This window comes from Microtus ochrogaster, chromosome 19 (genome assembly GCF_000317375.1).
Source record: "Microtus ochrogaster isolate Prairie Vole_2 chromosome 19, MicOch1.0, whole genome shotgun sequence".
In the NCBI taxonomy this organism is placed as follows: domain Eukaryota; kingdom Metazoa; phylum Chordata; class Mammalia; order Rodentia; family Cricetidae; genus Microtus; species Microtus ochrogaster.
The window spans coordinates 3,577,558-3,598,482 of NC_022021.1; the positions used below are offsets into that span (position 1 = coordinate 3,577,558).

At 38.4% G+C, this 20,925-nt stretch overlaps 1 protein-coding gene across 1 annotated transcript in view; it reads right to left on the bottom strand.

The window, feature by feature from the left end:
* Ankrd31 (ankyrin repeat domain 31) overlaps positions 1–20,925 on the bottom strand; it is a 155,623-nt gene that overhangs the window by 56,827 nt on the left and 77,871 nt on the right. Inside the window, exons 11-17 of the mRNA XM_026783825.1 lie at positions 16,037–16,179; positions 12,208–12,352; positions 11,885–11,937; positions 9,874–11,347; positions 9,173–9,343; positions 1,554–1,697; positions 624–766 (exon numbers count right to left, since the gene is read on the bottom strand). Of these exons, the coding sequence (XP_026639626.1) occupies positions 624–766; positions 1,554–1,697; positions 9,173–9,343; positions 9,874–11,347; positions 11,885–11,937; positions 12,208–12,352; positions 16,037–16,179 (2,273 nt within the window). The remainder of the gene's footprint in view (positions 1–623; positions 767–1,553; positions 1,698–9,172; positions 9,344–9,873; positions 11,348–11,884; positions 11,938–12,207; positions 12,353–16,036; positions 16,180–20,925) is intronic.

Below are 20,925 nucleotides of genomic sequence, written 5' to 3' on the forward strand. Positions count from 1 at the left end.
CCTGTGGAATGTCCACTATACTGCAGTGTCCTGTGGAATGTATACTGCAGTGTCCTGTGGAATGTCCACTATACTGCAGTGTCCTGTGGAATGTCTACTACACTGCCTGGGAGAGGAAGGTAAAGTAAGTGACAACAAACTTCCAAGCAGCAATCACTTCATGCCATCCCCTCACCCAGGTCAGAAAAGAACACCTTGGGTGGGTGTGAGGCTCAAGCTGCCTCCCAGTACGCAGGACATTGAGGTAGAAGCCTTCTAAGTTTGAAGCCAGTGTCAGTTATATGTTAAGATCCTGTCTCAAAAAAACAATATAATTATTATATGTATCAACACTAATATTAGACCCTTTATGCAAATCACTTTAGACAACTAAAAATAAAGATTTACAGAATGTTATCTTCTGACCTACATGACATACATGCTAAGCAATGAAAAAATGAGTTATTAAACTATTTACTGATTTTCTAATCAACACACAACATTCTAACTTCATTCATAATTTTAGCAGGCTTTAAAACCATGTATTAGTATAAGCAATCACGTTAGTTCTGACTTTAAAATACCTTCATTTCTTCCACTGTGTCCCTAAGCAAACAGAACCCTAATGTGACAAGTGCCATTACCTTTAAATGATTGCCCACAGCAGCGCCATGTAAAGGCGGCATTCCATCTACATTTTCACAGTTTACATTTGCACCAGCTTTTAATAGCTCAATAATTACATCATTAAATCCCGCACTAGATGCCTCATGAAGGGGTGTCCAACCTGGAAAAGATAAAAAGAAGAAATAATAAAGCTGTTCCATACCTACTGAGATTCATGTAATATGTGTTAAGGGGCTCTTGTGTTAGTGGACTGAATGACTCTACCAAAATATATGTACATGTACTAAGTATTGAACAAGAAATAGTATTAACATTACTGCTTTAAGACATACAGGCTTCATTTTGGAGACAAATATTATGCCATCATAAATGTTGTTAATAGAAGGCATGCTAATAGTTCAACCTGCTTCAGCTCAGGTTTGACAGTATTTAGCTTCATATCTCGGCTTTGCGTGGCTACATTTCTATTTAAAGGGCACCTGATTCTGTAAACCTTTCAATTCCCTTCTTTAATTATTTATACAAGACTATTTTATGTATAAGCAAAATGTCACAAAATCGACTCTTTAGAACAGGGTTAGAATAAGAATAAACAGGAAAGGAGTGATATAAAGGGAGCAGGGAGAAGAATGGGCAGAGAGCTGGGTCAGTGCATTTTCTCTGGAGTCAGGGCATGGGACTAAGGCTTCCAAGGAAAAGCCCGGCTAACTCCCTTTACCCCCATTCTGTGCACCCTCTGAATGAATGTTCCCTGTTATAAAAACTGCTTCAAACAAGACAGTCATTTCAACAGTGACAAATCTTATTATTCACCAAATTAAAATATGGTATAAAAAGACAGTTCAAAGTTAGTCAATTACCAGCCAGCATCAAAATTGGGGGCAAAGGAAAAAAATAGTATTTCAGTGAGTTAAAATTAAAAACACAAACAGTTAAGAGGACCCAACCTGTATTATCTTTTAGATTTACGTCTGCTCCAGATGCTATTAGAACCTTCACTAGGGACAGATCTCCTCCTCTGGAAGCCACATGCAGCAGGCTCTCTCCTTTGGCATTCCTCTTCCTGATTCCAGCTGTGTTCACTTCTGCAACTGTATCAAGCAAATCCGAGACTTATTTTATGCAAGATGCTCATTGTTATAAAAGACTTTAGAAAATATAGTTCTACTGTCTAATAATATCTCAACAGGATGCACCACACCAAACATGTGTAACATTGCTTTAAAAAAGAAAGAAAGAAAGAGAAAGTGTTTATTTTAGGTCAAATTTCAGGTAAGAGCCCATCACCATTGGGGGTATACAGGAACAGGAGTTTGAAAGAACTGGTTAATAGTCTTGTAAATTGACTATATTTAAGTATTCAGAAGGCATATAAGAGATAAAACTTCTGAAGCGCTAGAACACTTTAATGATAAAATTGACACTGCCTACTGGATACCATGTATCATTTTGCTAGTTGCCCTCTCCTCTAAGGTGCTTCTAAACTGGGAACCTATATGTTAACACTCAGAGTTAGTTCACAGTAGCTGAGTTATAAAGAAATAATTTATTTTTAAAACTGTATCTTGGTTTTTTGGGCATATATCAGAGGACTGAGAAAATTGTTTGCTGCTTTTGGTTTAATCCCAGTTTGAGCAGAAATCATAGCCTTTTGCGCTCATTCTGGCAACTGTCAAGCCCAGCTAGACACACTTGTTTCCGTTCTGTGCTCATCTCACCCTCAGTTATCCTTTAACAACCGATACACCTTTTTCTGAAGATAACCAAGCTCTGGTTTTATGGAAACTTTCAGGATGTGTATATTAGTGCACACCTGGTATTTCAACACTCAGTGGGAGGCCGAGGCATCAGAATCATGAGTTCTAAGTCAATTTGGGCTATATAGTAAAACCCTTCTCAAAAACCAAACCAAACCCCTCTTCCTATAGCTGTTTCTCAATGTATGTGTCCCTACCACACATGGTACCAAGTAACAAGGTGGCCTTTGAGGTTCTCTACTTTTTTTATATAAAAAATTCAGTACAAAATCATTTTCTAAAGAATCCCTTTAAAGTTATTTCTTTGCGGTGTAAATTACAGAGATTAAGTGGGAACTAAACCAATGAACAGATCTGTTTTCCTCGTTTCCTCCCCATACTTGCTACACTGCAGTGATGGGTATCTTTTTTAAACTATCAAAGAAAATACAGGAGAAAAGAACAGAGGATAGATTTGAACAGATTTGGGAAGCAGAACTGAAAAGTCACTGATAAAAAATGAATTGCCTTAGCAGAGTGTGGCATGGCCTGCAAGAATCATGGAAAAAGCCTTTCTGAACCCAGGCAATGAGCACCTGGAATCATAAGTTACCCTGGAAGAAATATGTGTGAACACAGGAAAACTGACCAAAAGCTAATACAGAGTAAAGTTGGGACTCCGAGTTGACTGGCAACCACACACTTTATCTTATACACCCACCCGAAATCCAGAAACCTAGAGGTTTATTTTCCACATTAAACACATCAGAGAAGAAGGAGACTCACATAAAAGCAAAACAGAGAGTTAGGGTAAGAAACAAAGAACATTCATTAGTGCCACTTAGTAAATCTGCCACAAAGACAGATGCTCCAGGTCAAACCTAGAGAGCAAACTCTAAAACCTCCTCTTACAGATTTCTATCTTCTCATCTTTGTGGTTTTGTGGAATTATCTCCCTTGAATAATTTCTTCCAACCAAAAGAACACTTCAACACTGTTAAGAGTATAATATTAACTTCTTTCATGAGGTCACCAAAAATTACCATGCTTTCTATCTTCCTACAGACTCATCCCCTTGCCTTCAGCTTTCACTTTCTGATGAAGAAGAATCTATGTTGGAGAAATCCATTCAGCAAGAAATTGAAGATGTCCCCCAGTCCACAGGAACTGATGCCTTCAGTACAACATGTTTAAGGAACTGTTTCCTCAATCGCATGACCTTGGAAGTCCTTCCCTACTCTGAGCTGCAGGTGAGAGCCAGTCCCAACAGCACCTCTACTGAAGCCCTGTGAAAGTTACTGATAGGACCTGGCAAAGTGGTGTCAATTCCTGATCCATGACACTGGGAGACAAATGTGTGATGCTTAAAAAAAAAAAAAAACTATTAAGTTTGTAATAGCATCTCACTTACTGAAGCAGACTCTCTAAGGCAGGACCAGGAAATCTGTGCTTTAACAAGCCATCTGATGCAAGTGAAAGTTAGAGAACTACCACATTAAGCATGAGACTCTTCCTACTATTTGCCAAACATTAGCATTCAAACATGTAACTTTAAGGTAACAGATAAAAGATAATTCTCTCCATCAACCAAAGAATGGATAAAGAAATTGTGGCATATTTATTTACACAATGGAGTATTACTCAGCTGTTAAAAATAATGACATAATGAAATTTGCAGGCAAATGGACAGAACCAAAAAAAAAATCATCCTGAGTGAGGTAAGCCAGATAAGACAGAATGGTATGTTCTCATTTATAAGTGGACATTAGCTATAAAGTAAAGGATAATCATGCTACAACCCATAACCACGAAGAGGCTAAATAACAAGGAGGGCTCAAGTGGGGACACATGGATTTCCCTGGGAAGGGGAAATAGAACAGATTTCGTGGATGGGCTGGGAGCAGGATGGTCCAGGCATGGGGAGGGAGGAGTGGAGAGAGTACTGGAAGAGATGACTACAACTGGGGGACACTTGCGGGGCTGATATAGAAACCAACACAGTAAAAGCTCCCTGGAATCTATGAGAGTGATCCTAGCTAAATCTAGTAATGGGGGATACAGGGCCAGAACTGGCCATCTTCTTTAACCAGACAAGGCTCCCATCAGCGAAACTGGGACATCAACCTAGCCACAAAATGTTCAACTCATATGTCCAGCCTGCAAGTTGTCTTGGGGTAATGGTGGCACAGAACTTGTGGGAGTGGCCAACCAATGACCAGTCCAACTTGAGGCCTACATCATGAGAGGAAGACCATGTCTGACACTTCATGAATGGCCACGAACCAGAGATTGGGAAGCCTAGAGACCCAGGGGAGAACCAAATATGACTGCCAAAACAAACAAGAAAACAAAACATCCAACCAAATAAACATACACAAGCCAACAACACAAAAACCCTCCAAACTCAATGAAATGATTCCTGATGATATTCTGCTATACTCATAGATTAGTGACTACCCAGTTGTCAACAGAGAGGCACTGTCCAGCAACTGATGGCAAAAGATGCAATAACCCACAGCCAAACACTAGGTGAAGAGGGGGAAGAAGGATTCTAGGAACCAGAGGAGTCAAGGACACCATAGAACATGACTCACAGCCTCAACTAAGCAGGGCTCATAGAGACTGAAGCAACAATCATGGACCCTGTATGGATCTGACCGAGGTCCTCTGTATATGCATTATGGTTGTATAGCTTGGTGTTTGTATGGGACTCTGAACAGTGAAGTGGGGGATATCTGATGCTTTTGCCTGCTTGTGGAATCCTTATCCTCCTACTGGGTCACCTTTTCCAGTTAGCCTTTGTGTCTAGTCTTAATGTAATTTGTTATGCCATGTTTGTTTGTTTTTGAAGGGAAATGGAGGAGTGGATCTGAGTGAATGTAAGTAGTAGAGGTAGGGGAAACTGCAGTCAGGATACAACTTATGTAAAAAATAAAACTGAAGAAAAAGATTATTCTCTATAAAATAGGTTCTTGAGTTACAGGGATTATAATATTTTCAAAGCTATTTTCATGTATGCTAGTCTGGAACTTGCTGTGTAGATCTTCCGGTGTAACATGAGGGCCTACCCCACTGAAAAAGGTACTGAGCCATGTGGCTAACATATACTAGAATAATGGGCTAATATAAGTTATAAGAGTTAATACAAAGCCTGAGCTAATGGGTCAATCAGTTTATAACTTATGGAAGATCTCTGTGTGATTTCTTTGGGGCCAAACGGCTGTGGGACTTGGTGGGAGGACAGAAACCCCAACAAGCAAGTCCTCATGTTACAAAGAGCTCCAACATGTGGACAACTATATCCACATAAAACCTGAGATAGCTTGCTTGGGTCTGCTCTGCTTGCTAAAGGCAAGTGCTCTCATTTAAGAGAGGCTTCCTGACTCAGCTTTAGCTGCAAACCCCTGCAGCTCTTTTAAGAGGTCCTGCCACAAAACACTTAAATGGTGTTGATGAAAAGCTGACTGCTTGCTTTTCGATTTTCAGCTGTAGCAGGAAAAAAGCCATGCCGTTTTAAAATGTGGGCTTTCTGGGCAGTCTTGCCAGAGCAATCTTTGACTCTCTCAGGCAGGTGGTCCAACTATGGAACATTTGAGTGTGGTTTGCTACAGCTTGCTTGCTGGCAGGGACCTTGAAATGCCACAGAGTTGTGGCAATAAACATGGCTCCAGTGGTACCTGTGCCATGAGGCTGAAATCTCAGAAAGCTAAGAAATGGCCATATCCAGCCGTCAAAGCCATGGCTTTAATCCTACCCATATTGCTTAACAAATTAAAGACTCATGTGGTCAGAAAAAGAGAGAAAGATACAGTAAAGAGAGATTCAAAGGTGAATAAAACCTATAAATGGTTTACAGTATGTTAAAAATATATGCAGGCAAAAGGTTAAGGTCCTTAAAATAAAAAAAGAAAAAAAGAGTAGTTGGGTATGGTGGTACACAACTTTAATCCCAACACTTGGAAGACAGAGGCAGATAGACCTCTGTGAATTCAAGGTGTGAGGGTACACACCTTTAATCCCAGCAGGTAGATCTCTGTGAGTTCAAGGACAGCCTGGTCTATAGAGGGAGTACCAGGACAGCCAAAGTTACACAGAGAACCTATCTCAAAAACCCAAAAGTTAAAAGTAAAAATAAAAAAAATAAAGTTTAAAATAAAGCCGCATATAGATGGAAAACACACAGAGAATCTTTTTTTTTAACTTTTTTTTATTTTTTTTTTATTGAGAAAAGGAAAAAAAACAAGTTTCCACCTCCTCCCAGCCTCCCATTTCCCTCCCCCTCCTCCCACCCTTCCCCCCCCCCCCCAACCCTTCTCCCCCTCCCCCCACTCCTCTCCCCCTCCCTCTCCAGTCCAATGGGCAGTCAGGGTTCCCTGCCCCACACAGAGAATCTTGATACTGTATGTTATTATGCTCTCTTTGAATTGTTTGAATGCCGAGGAAGGAGCAACAGCTGCTAAAAAATATTTGCTTATAAATGCTGCTGAATTTATCCAAGATAGGTATTTTGAAAATAACTTGACTTCAAAATTGAAGTCAAAAGGTATGTTACTTTGGAGAAGAGATTTTGCTTTTGTTTCCACAGGAAATGAGAGGCTGTGGATTCATTCTGAGTTAAGAAAAATCAGGTTTGATTAAGGAAGACCACCTGAGAAATCTCCAGTAGGAACAGATGGCCCAGATGTCTGAGTTCTACATCCAGAACAGATTCAAGACTGCTGCCTGAGATGATGTAGCCTCACAGAATACTCCAGTCATTACTTGAGGATAATTATAAATTTTCTTTAGGTCCCCATAAGATTATCAGTGCCCCCAACCAGCAAGAAGTAGCCTGAAAACTATTCCCACATTCCCCCCAAAAAATAAACTATGGATATTTTCCTTTGTTAAAAAAAAAGATGGGGAAGTGGTACTGGAGAATTGTCTATATTCTGTCAATTATAAATAAATGCTGATTGGCCAGTAGCCAGACAGGAAGTATAGGCAAGACAACCAGACAGGAAGTAGAGGTGGGTCAAGGAGAAGAGGAGAATTCTGGGAAGGAGGAAGCCTATTCCTCCACAGTCCTGCCCAGACACGGAAGAAGGAAGATGTGACCTGCCCTGCTGAAGAAGTTACCAAGCCATTTGGCTAACATATACTAAAATGGGCTAATATAAGTTATAAGAGCCAATACAAAGCCTGAGCTTATGGAGACTCTCTGTGTGATTTCTTTGGGGCCAAACGGCTTTGGGACCTGGTAGGAGGACAGAAACTCCAACAAGCATGCCCTCATGTTACAGACTGGCCTGGAACTCAGAGAGATCTGTTTGTCTCTGCCTCCTGAGTTCTGGGGTTAAAGGCATGTACGTTCAGTCTCAGCTATGCCATTACATTTTCAACATCTAAAACTTTGTATTGTTGTGATAATTCCTTCTCTTTTTCTATTTAAAAATGAAATATTCTTGAATTCTGCTTCACTGGTGTATGTTTGATCTGTGTAGTTTACTTTGATGTTTCTTTCATATTGGAGCACTTCATAAATAGCTGGTGATCTTTGTCTATATTTAAGTGAGGGAAATTAAAATACAGATCGGAAAGCTGTGGCTGGTAAGAGTGCAGTAGAAGAGAAGGCATGGCTAAATTCACTGCTGGACATTTGGGGGATAAGCTAGTATTAGGGAATCTCCTGAGGTCAATATCGAGAATTCTCAATCCCCTGTCCAAGTTGCTTATAATTTAGTGGAAGGATATACATACACAAAATTATACTTAACATGATTACATGCTACTAAGGAAATATATTAGTTTCTCGGGTCAGCTATAACATCTTATAAGCCAGTTGCATTTAAGCAACATAAATTTATTCTGTTATCTGAAATCTAGAATCAAGGTACCAGCAAGGACATAACTGGAAGCACTAGGGTACAAGTCTTCCTTGCCTCTTCTAAATTCTGGTGGCTGTTGACATTCTTTGGCTTTCCCAACTTGAGGTTACATGAACTCCTTTACTTGATCTATGTCTCAGATTTCCTTCTTTCTCTTATAAAGAAGTGTTTGATTAGATTTAGGTTCATCTAGATAATTCAGAATGGTTCCATCCCAAAGATATTAATTTGATTATTTTTATAAGTATTCCTTTTCTAAAGAAGATAATACTACTCAGTCATTTACCATAGAGGTGTTATTCACTAGTTCCAGAGCCTCATTATGGAAGGCTCATCACTCAACATGTAGAAATGTAGAAAATATGCCCACAAAGGTCTTCAATTTATACAAGAGAGGGAAAATAAAAGAAGGCTCACACAGAAAATGCCTTGTCCAGCACCTTTTCTACCTCATAACAACATATAAACTGACTTTTCAGTACTTAATACTTAACCTGAGGTGGTCCAGGTTGTTGTTCATCACAGGATTAGCTCTAAGAACCACTAGAGAGGAGGTAGTTTGCCAGACAAATATACAGTTGATTAATGTGACAAAAATAGTGTCCATACTTCTTTAACAATCCTTAAAGGGCTAAATAAATGTGTCTTAAAAATCTGAGATATTACACAATCCTAATCCTCCCACTGAATATTCTTTTCATCTTTACTGTTCATCTCCTCTAATGTCACAAACTGAAAGCCATAGTCAGCAATATGACCAAAATGTATCTGGAGACTACTGGCTATCCTCAAGTGGAACTTTAACAACAAATATAACTGAAATAATCTCACATCTAAATGAATGTTCTCCAGCATAAAAAAACAAACAACTACCCACCAATTTAATTAAACATAGGAATTCTTTGAAGTAAAGTAGATAATGAGGTTTAATTATAAAACTTTGATATAAACATTTATACAAACCTTGGCTGCAGGGAGCTTTCAAGGAACCTTTTCTTTCTCTGAAATTCTGGTCTCTTCCATGGTCTTGGGTATCACAAGGCATTTGAGTTGCTGAACCCACATTTTCCTTTTCCTCCCTGCAATTTCTTACAGTTCTTTCAGCTCTACTGGTATTCGTAGTTAACTCCTCATCTGAAACACAACCATTTAGATTATCAGTCTTGTAGTTCCGCTTACTTACCTTATGACAGGAAAAGAAAACTCCTGTTCTTCCAGAGTTTCTGTTTCCAGAAGAACTCCTTGTGAGAACTTTAGAATGTTTTCACAGAGTAGACTAAGTATTCTGGTTGTAGTGATAATGGAGACACAATGAACACCAATTTTCTGCCATGAAAATGATATTAGGGTTTCAATACTAAATTAGTGCCATATTAAAAAGAGATAAAAAAAATTTGTAGACATTAAGTTTCGCTGGTATCAGTTTAGTAACGATCTTTGATAACAGTTTGACTTTCCAAGTAAGTGCTAGTCATCTGGCTAGCCCGATGACAGAGCATACACCTCAACATCAGTCAAGCACGAATACCTTACTGAGCCTATCCACTTCCCAAATCACAACCTGTATGGTGGCCTCATCAGCTGGGTCACAGGGTAAATGGAGTTCAGCTGTAAATTTCTACAGGAGAGGTAAAAGTAATGTACAAATTGAGAAATACTAATACCTGATTTGTGAGCAATTTCCTTCTCTTCTCCTTGATCAAGGTGTATAGAGTTGGTCAATTCTTTATTCATATTGTCAGTGGAATGAAAATCTGTATTGCTCACGAGCTCATTCTCTGGAAGGTCTTGACTCCTTTCTTCAGCTTTAGTTACTTCTATTACTTGAGAATGAGTGTGTAAAGGACTATGTGAAGAACTTGGTTTTTGGCCTTCTATGGTATAATTCCTCTTAGTGTCTTGCTTCTTTTCCACATTATATGTATTAACTTGATTAACTAACAGAGTTGGCTCACTGTGGGAATTATCCTGGAATACTTTTAATAGCTCCACTTGACCAGTCAACTGTGAAACTTGCTGTTTTGAAGGTGATCTTGTACAAGACGTATAATTGTGCTCAGAAATTGCATATGAGTAATCAAAAGAAATCCCATATGTACACTGTTTATGATTTGGAATAGGTTGTTTATAAATTAATGTATCATTCAAATCACAATAATTAACAGCTTTCTCCTGTGGATATGTAGTTTGGCTACCTGCTTTTAGCTCATTTTCTTGTAAAGAATAGTTTTCAGAAGATAAAAACAATCGTGAGTTCATTTTTTCTCCATCTGTTGTGGTTTCTTCATTATGACAGACGGCCATGCACTCTTCCTGAGATGCCGCAGACTTGACAGAGTTGTGGCAATCACCATCACTGTCAGCAAAGCCTCCTTTTATAAAGGAGAGGAAAGAATCTTCCCATTCATTAAGGTTCTTGCCTTTTTCATCTGAGCTATGGTTTTCAGGGGGCTTACATGGGCTGCTGCATTGCTCTCGGTTTGTGTGAGGTTGTTGATCTGCAGTTACATGTGGTAATTTTATTTCTTTATATAATGAAAGTTCAGAAAAGGAAACAGCTTTAGTTTGATCAATGGACTCTAAGAATTGCATTTCTTGACTATCTGATAAATCCAGATTGCTGGTATTTGGCTTTTTGGAATTTAAACAAGCCTCATTATTGTTATCTGCATCATTTTTCAAGCTTGGTAGAGCTGGGGTAGAAAGTTCACAAGACTCTTTTGGAAGGTCATCAAGGGTTAGAGCGATATGCTGCTGCTGAGTGAGAAATTTATCCATTCCCCTGGAAGAGGAAATAGCTGTTCCCTGACTTAAACTGCAGTCTCTGTCATCTGTTTGAGTCTTTTCATGTTGTGTATTTCTTCCTCTTTTACTTTTAGACACATTAGTTCTGCTGTCTTTCACACTGTGGACTCTGCTCCTTCTGAGTCCTGTAGAGTCTATTTGGTTAATAGTTGATTGTCTAGGCTTGGAATTTCCAAATTCTATGGTATTTTTCTGGCAATGTTCATATACATATTCTTTATTTACAGGTAAATTGTTTCTTTCTTTATTGATTTCTACATGTTCTGGTTCCTGTCTATTAGAATTTTCACTACAAATAAACTCAGTGTGATTATTAGAACTTAATTTTGGTTTCTATAAAAAAAACAACAAAAAATGATTAGTTTCAATTTCAGATGTATATCTATAGACTCTGTGATACACTTTTAAGGGAGCATTACAAGAGTATTTTCAAGACTAGAATTAGGCCAGTTTCTTCCTTTCCTCTCTAGAAGAATTATGGATAAAGCCATGACTGAATCATAGCAGATGAATCATAATCACCTAATGTAAACTTTATTGGACTGACAAGGGTAATTTTTACTCTTCTATTACTCTTAAATCAGAAAAATTTTGACATGGTTGAAAAATCCCAGACTCCATAAAGAACAAAAGAAAGGAAACTGCTTACAGTACATTACTGTGGTGTGCTACACTTACCTAATTGCTTTTCAGATTAACAGGCTAGAAACTTTTGGTATCTCATGCAATTATTTCAAAATGTCTTAAACCAAAGGTGAAGTTACTAGCCTGACGAATGCTTCACTAATCTTTCTTTCCCTCAGCTAATCTATAAAAACAACCAGCAGATGCAAACCTGCAAAAACAGTTTATTGCTAAAGACATATATACCTTGTACTGGAATATATCGTCTACATATGCTGGGTCAGTGCTCTTCCTTTGAGCTGCAAACAAAAGGAGAAAATGAAAGTAAACATCTTCCAGTTGTTAAGACTCTAAACTTTTAAAACCTACAAGTCTTTTGATTTGAGGGGCCTCTTCTCATGTACAATTGCAACAAGCAGTGAGTTTTATTAAAAGGATGAAACAAAGGTATCACTGAATGTACTTTCTCAAAACTTGTGTGGGAAACTAATTCAGTTTCTACAATTCTAAATTCAGTTTTTATAACTCTATCAACATGATCAAAGTACAACAGAGTGGCTCAATCTTACCTGACAGGTGATGGTTTTTATGTTTAGGAATGTATTTCCTAAGGAGATTCTCCATAAAGGAATCCTTGGCCTCATCTAAAGCACATGTTCCACGGTCACTTTTAAGTAATGGGTCAGCTCCATTCAGAAGAAGTAACTCCGCCACCTAGATAAAGATTGTTCACATAAAGGAGCCCAGACAGAGGGTGTATTATTTCAACAACGCAGAGTCAGGGGTTACCTATAAAATATTTGCCCAGTAAGAGCAATTAGTAATTTCCCCGAGTTATAATTAGTTTAAAAAGAAAATCCTTTCTCTTATAAAAGAACAAAACAAGCAAACAAACAAAACAAGAAAAAGGGAGAGAAGAGAAGGAAGGGAAAAGAGAAAGGAACAGTGTGCTGTGAGGGGAACGTCCTTCATCCTCTTCCCCATGCCCACAGCTTTGATCTAATCAGTAGAGACAGCAGCTAAATGGGTTCGTAGGCTTGGAAGACTTGGGGGTCAATAGGAAGTACCAGCTAAAGTAAATTGCCTTTTAAAATTCATTGGGCGCCGGGCGATGGTGGCGCACGCCTTTAATCCCAGCACTCAGGAGGCAGAGGCAGGCGGATCTCTGTGAGTTCGAGACCAGCCTGGTCTACAAGAGCTAGTTCCAGGACAGGCTCCAAAACCACAGAGAAACCCTGTCTCGAAAAACCAAAAAAAATAAATAAATAAAAAATAAAATTCATTGGGCAAATACTGCCGTAGTTAAGCTAATGCTCCTCAGGACTCAGTATTTACCCTTTAGCCAAGAGCAATGATTTTAAAGGAAATAAAGAAATGACAAATATAACGCCATCTTGTCCTGACTCCATTTTGTGTGCGTAGAAAATTCTCAGCCCTCTATCCCCCACCCTCAATGGTCACATTGGCCTTGGCAACACATTTGAGTTTTCCATGTCCTTGGCCATTGTCCAGATGTACTAACCAAAATAACTAGCAAGTTATGTTTAAAATAATTACCATTCTCTGGAGGAATGAATGCTTCAAGGTTACTCTGACCCTCATCTAACTTTGATGTAAACTACAGTCTTTGTGGGTTTTGCCTTTTAAAACTGCATCCCTGAGCGTGGGCAACAAGAGCTTGAGAGGCACAAACTTGCTCTTGGTCTGACCATCAATAAAAAGGACCTAATCTTTTAATGAGCTTAATCAGCATGATTGTCAATAACATCTGATGTGAATCACTTCAGTTTAAACAATAAAGTTGTATAAAATTTACAGTGAAAGTGTAAGACTTGAAGTTACAACAGAGGAGACATTCTCCTAGAAAAAGAGGTAGTGTGTGCAGGACAAAAACAGATCCTTTAAAAATTACTAAGAATCAGCAATGTGGTGCTTTACAATGGGGATTTAATGTTAGATACAAAAACAAAGCAACAGTAGGTAAAATTAAGATTACACATATGGCAGTCAGAGGAAGAAGTCAAAGAATATATATTTCCATACAGTTCAGCAAAGAAAGCACAGAGCACACTACATTCTTTCAGGAAGAGTGCTCTGACATGGAACAGACTGTGCTGCTCAGCTATTGAGATTTGGTGTCCAAGATATATAACATGAGAAGATGGAGGAAGAAAAAGGTGACTGGGTTAGACAGGGAAGTCAGGTGACCTTGTGGAATCTGGGTTGAGACAAGGACTGAATACCCTACTTTGACAAGATTTGTTGTGGATAAGAGATAGTCTGCCTTACTAAATGTCTACGTGCAGCAATTCCCTCCCCCCGCCAGGGTCCTGAACCCAGAACCTCACAAAAGCTAACAATGTTCTATCACTGAGCTATACTTTTATCCCAGATAGGAACTTTGAAGGGTGGCAAATTAAGCAAACTTTCCCTGAGTGTTCTTTCTACTTTCAATCTACATTGGGATTATCTATTCAGTAACTGCTGCTACAAAAGAAAAAACAAAAACCTCAAAATTTGGCTTAAGAGCCTGGAATTTGAGAATGGCCTAGGCAGATGGTTCGGTCCAATAGTTTCTCATGTAGTCAGGCTGTTGGCTGGACACATAGTCATATTATACTTAGACAAGGGCTGGAAGATATTTTTCTAAAATGGTTAGGTAACCTGGCTATAGGCAGAAACAATAATCACTGCCACGTGGGCTACTCTAATAGCTGCTTGGGTGTCTATATGATAAACAGTTACCCCTCTCTAGATAATGAGTCAAGAGAAGGAACTGAAAGTTCCAGTATCTTCTAACATAACCTTAGAAACCACATACTGCCACATCTTATTTGCTAGAAGCAAGCCATCACAATGTCATCATTTATTCCTGGGGGGGGGGAAATTAGGCTCTATGCTTTGAGAGGGGAGTATTAAGGAATTTGTAGACTGATTTTAAAACTTTCCTAAGTAAAAAAAAAAAACAAAACCTTTCCTAAGTATTTTCTGTATTCTGTCATTCTATTTTGAGCATTCATAGAAGCTTTACATGTAATAGCGAAATCTACAATCCTGGTGATCTTGGAGCGGAATATTACTCAAGAATAAAGAGATATCAATTATTTAACATCATATAACAGAGAAGAATGTTAAAAGTATTATGCTGTTTTAAAAGGTAAACACAACAGGAAATATTCTGATATTTCTGATATTCTGAAAAAGATAGAATGACAACAGAAATCAGATAATCTGCATGAAGGGCTGGTTTGGGAGAAAGGAGATTGATTGACGGCAATCTCTGAAACAACGGTGAAGGACTGACACTGTCTTAGAGTCATTCTTCTAACATTAAACTGTGTCCCATGTGCAATTCTCTTTCCCCAGGTTATCACAAATGGTGTCCCCATCCACCATCATTATCAAATACATTATCGAAATAAGCAAAACTGTCTAAATTCTCCTTAAGCACTCTTCCACACCATAAGTAAGTTTGCCCATAACTCCCAGAAGCCTCTTTAGTCTCTCTCTGCTAGGTATTTGTTCTAAACATATGAAGAAAAGATCGTACCAGGGTCAGTTGATTTAGCTCATTTGTACCTCAGGAGCTTTTAACCCATAACTTCTCATCCTTAAAATCAACAGTAAAATATCTTCAGGGAGTGGCGGTATAGCTCAGTGATAATGTGCTTTACTACCATGGGCACCCCCAGGTTAGATGTAAGGCACTACAGAAAGGAGGAAGGGGAAAGAAGGGGAAAGGGTGGAGAAAGAGGGCAGGGAGGGCAAATAGGAGGAGCAGGAAAAGGAGCAACATCTTCAGCAAAGCTTCAATTCACTAATAGAGTACCTGTAGTTTCTGAGATAAATCATGGACACTGGATTCATTACCTTCCTTAATATTTTCCTGCACTAGAATGGAATTATAACCATGAGGGCAACTGTGGCTAACTCTGGCATTCTCCCACCCTGTTCTGAATGTTCCACTGCAGTCCATGAGGTTGCTGGTTTCCTACTGTTTATAGAAGGAAACATCTTTTGAAAGTGTGAATCACTGTATAAAAAGAGCTTTGAAGGAGTACACACTGAAAACCATACTATGCAAAAAAATGTTCTGTATGACTATATACAAATAGTATGTTAAATGGCAAGTTCCTGTAATCTCAGCTACTCAGGAGGCTGAGGCAGGAAGAGCCCTTGAGCCCAGGAGCTCAAGGCCAGCCTAGATAATAGTATTAAGTAAACAAATAAAAAAATGTCACCAAAAAAGTATGCAATGGTATCCATCATATTGGGACTAATGGTAAGTATCATAAGGTGAATTATATTACAAATTCTGAGCATTCATTAGCAAATGAACTGAAAGTGAAGCTTGCTTTCCTGCTGTGTGTTTATTCTATAACCAGAAGCAGAGAGTACCTGGTAATGTCCATTCATCACAGCATCGTGCAGGGGAGTAATCTGGTACTTTCCCTTGACATTCACTTCTGCTCCACCCTCTAATAGCGCACTTACTGTCTGATAGTATCCTCCTACACTAGCTTCATGAAGTGCTGTCCAACCTATTATACAAAAAGACATTTTTATTTGACATCTTAATAATGGCTCATGCGTAAATCTTTTTAAAAAATCAAAACGATTATAGGAGCTAGAGAGATGCCTAGGCCGTCAATAGCATATACTAATGTTGCAGAGGACCTGTGTTTGGTTCCCAGCACTCACACTGGGTAGCTCACAACTATCTGTAACTCCAGGTCTAGGGGGTGCGACACCCCATCTGGTCTCTACAGGCACTTACATTTACATTCACATACCCACAACACAGAACACATACATACATACATACATACATACATACATACATACATACATACACACATGTAATTAAAACTAATACATATTTTAAAACACTCTAATTTTATATAGTTTCCTTAAAAGTATTCTGATTACATGAGCACACATAACATCTACATCAAACTATTTTGTATTATTTAGTGAATTCAAGGAGGGCTGGGAATGTATCTTAGTTTATACTGTGTGCCTAGCATGCACAAGGACCTGGGTTTAAGAACAGGTAATACCGAAAGTCAGTCACGGTTCTGCATGCCTGTAATCCTTGCACATGGAAGGTGAGGACAGGAGAATATAAAGTCCAAAGTCATCCTCTGCTACACAGCAAGTTTGAGGCCAAACTAAACTACCTTGTCTTTTTTTGAAAAAAAAAAAAGGAAAAAGAAGAAAATCAAATTTTAACCCTCAGCCCTGCTATAGCAAAAATATAAAAGGAAGACCATAAATATTTTTTATTTTTAATTATATATGTACATATGTCTTTTTGTGAGAATGTACATACAAATGCAGTGCCCATGGAGGTCAAAGTACTGAATATCCCTGGACCTAGAGTTAAGGCAGCGGTGAGCTGCCTGATGTGGGTGCTAGGAACCAAACTTGTGTCCTGTGCAAGAGTGATATGAACTCAGCACTGGTGAGTCACCACACCAACCCAAGAAAGCAAGTGTTCTACAGTATTCGTAAAACCCTTCCAGGTCAGCTTTCAAGGGTAGAGAATGCTGGTTATAGGCTGCTTCTGCAGGGAAGCAGGGAGCTTTATTTCTAATTCAAGGGATAGCCATTAAAGCACCTCAGCCAGCAGACCACATACACAGGAGTTAACAGACTTATTTCCCTTTTACTTACACAAACAATGTTTATATTTGCAGCAATTCAACCAACAAACCATATACCATGTCTTTATATAAATATCATCTTCTTCATTAGTCAGAGGTAACAGTACACTGTTAACAATTACTAAATTCAATACATATGATAGGTTTAATTAAGTTCAAAAACTCATGTAAAATCATATTTAACTTACACTTTAGGTCCCAATCTAAGCATTGACATTTTTAGGCTAGAAAATTATTTTTTGTTCTGAGCGTCATAGAATATTTAACAGCTTTCTCAATCTCCTGGACTGAAGAGACACTCTTATTTCAGAAATACCATTAAAAATGTTTACAATGGCTAGAGAAAAGGCTTGGACATTAAAGGCTAGGCTCACAACTAAAAATGTTTGTAAATATTCTCTAGTGTTCCCTTGGGAGGAAAGTCAGCTCAACTGAGGAACCATTAACACAAACTCAAAGCAATTCCAATAAAATCAGAAACAAGACAAGGCTGTGCACTTTCTCCATACCTATTCAATATAGTGCTGGAAGTCTGAGCTAGTGCAGTAAGACAGCTGAAGGAGACCAAGGGCACACAAACTGGAAAGGAGTCAAAGTATTTTTACTTGCAGATGATGTGGTAGTATACATAAGTTAACCTAAAAATCCCACCAAGGAACTCCTACAGCAGATAAAAACTTTCAGTAAAGTAGCCAAATACAAAATTACCTCACAAATATCAGTAGGCCTCCTGCACACAAATGACAATTAGACTGAGAAAGAAATCAGGGAAACAATACCTTTCATGATAGCCTCAAATAATATAAAATATCTGGAGTAACTCTAACCAAATGAAAGCTTTACATGATTAGAAACTTCAAGTTTTTGAAGAAAGAAATTAAGGAAGGTATTAGAAGATAGAGAGATCTCCCATGCTCACAGATCTGTAGGATTAACATAGTAAAAATGGCCATCCTATCAAAAGCAATCTACAGATTCACTGCAATCCCCTTCAAAATTCCAACACAATTCTTCACAGATCTTGAAAGGACGGTTTCAGCTTTATATGAAAACACACACACACACACACACACACACACACACACACACACACAAGCTAAAATAGTCCCGAATAATAAAAGAATTTCTAGAGGCATTATTTTTCCCAGTTTAAAACAGCATGATATTGGCCAAAAACAAACAAAAATAAAGCAAAAAAACAAAACAAAACAAAAAACAGACATATTTACCAACAGAATCAAATTAAAAACACAGAAACAAATCCACACATCTATAGACACCTGTTTTTTTTTTATAAAGAAGTCAGAGATATACACTGGAAAAATGACAGCATCTTCAACAAATGGTGCTAGTCAGATTGCATGGCTATGTGTAGAAAAATCCAAATAGATCCACTTATCACCCTGCACAAAACTCAACTCCAAGTTGATCAAAGACATCAATATAAGACCAGACAAACTGAATCTGGTAGAAGAGAAAGTAGGGAATAACCTTGAGATTATTAGCAAGGAAAAGACTTTCAGAACAGAATAGTGTTACACCACCACTAAGATCAACAATTAACACATGGGACCTCATGAAACTGAAAAGATTCTGCATTGCAAAGGACATCATCATTAGACAAAATGGCAGCCTACAAATTAGAAAAAGATTTCTTTTTACCAACTACATGGCTGGTAAAAAGCTAATATCCAAAATATATAAAGAAGTCAAGAAACTAGATATCAAGAAAACAAATAACCCAATAAAAATGAGGTATAGATCTAAACGATGAATTCTTATTGTAGAATATTAGTTTAAGATGTGTTACATTTGTTTATGCTGTAGAATATTTGTTGAATGATGCAAAGATGTGTTGCATTCTTTTATGTTGCATTTGTTTAACTCTGAAGCCGTGTTATTTTGCCTGCCTAAAACATCTGATTGGTTTAACAAAGAGCTGAATGGTTAATAGCTAGAGGAGAGGGATAGGCGGTGCTGCCAAGTAGAGAGAATAAACAGAAGGAGAAAAGGAGAAGAAGAGGAGCTAGAAAATGAGGAGAGGAAGACATCAGGGTCCAGCCATCCAGCAACAGGGCCAGTCACAGAAATACAGTATAGAGAAAGATAAAAGTCCAGAGGCAAAAGGTAGACAGGATAATTAAAGTTAAGAAGAGCTGGCTAGAAACAAACCAAGCTAAGGCTGGGCATTCATAAGTAAGAATAAGTCTTTGTGTATTTATTTTGGAGTTGGGTGGTGGGCTCCCCAAAGAGTAAAGGTAAAAAAGTCAACTGCAAATTCCCATATCACTTATAAGCACTTGAAGAAAGGTTCAACATCTTTAACTATCAGGGAAATGCAAATCAAAAAACTACTTTGAGATTTCATCTTATACCTGTCAGAGTGGGTAAGATCACAAAAACAAGTGACAGCTCATGCTGGCAAGGATGCGGAGTAAGAGGAACACTGTGCATTGCTGGTGGGAGTGCAAACTTGAACAGCAAAGCTGTTCAATCTATCTGAAGATCCAGATATTCCACTATTGGCCACATACCCACAGAGACACTTGCTTGAACATGTTCATTACTGCTCTAGTCATACTAGGTAGAAATTGGAAATAACCTAGATGTTCCTCAACAGAGGAATGAATAAAGAAAATGCAGCAGGGAATCCTGGAGTCGGCCTAGGTTAGCTGCCCTGAGAGGTATGTGCTATAAGTTTTTGGAGTCCATGGCTCCTGGGGCACTGTATGCCTTTCGGTTCCTGAGAAACCCAGGCATTCCCTCAGGCAGTGAAGCAATCATGCCACTCTGCTTCTCTGTGTTCCTAGAAATCAATAAGCATACAGAAGATTGGCCAGATAATTGGTCTTAGACATTAATCTTGTGTGCCCTGTATAGCCTGAAAACATCACTGTATTCTGGCAACTACCATTATATTGATCCTGGCCCTCACCATTATATTGTTTCTGAAAGGGACTAAAAAGTCTGATTGCTTGCAATTAACTTGTCTTGCTGTGACCCCTTGAGCCTGGTCAAGATTCATTTCTCACCAGTCTTATCAGGTAACCTTGGCCTGGTAAGTAAGCACTGGTGCTTAAAGCTGTACATTTACACAATGGAGTATTATTCAGCTCTTAAAAAGGTAACATCATTAAATTTGCTGGTAAATAGACAGAGCCAGAAAAAAATCATCCTGAGTGAGGTATCTCAGACTCAGAAAGACAAATTTGGTATGAATTTGGTTATAGGTGGGTATTAGCTCATAAGTCAATGATAACAAAGCTACAATCTGTAGAACCACAGAGGGTAGATATAGAGTAAGGGGCCAGAAGGAACAGAAAAATCTAGTAAAAAAAAAGGGAAATAGAATAATTACAGATGGAATACAAAAATGAAGTACAGGATGGGGAGAGGCGATTGAGAGAAGAAATAATGGGGAAGTTGTTACAAGGAGAGTGGGTGGTCCTTTATTCATCCTGTCCAGCTAGCTTGCACCCAAAATAACCCGAAATCATCACACAGAAATTGTATTAATTAAATCATTGCCTGGCCCATTATCTCTAGCCTCTTATTGGCTAACTCTCACATCTTTTTTTTATTAATTAATTTATTAAAGATTTCTGCCTCCTCCCCACCACC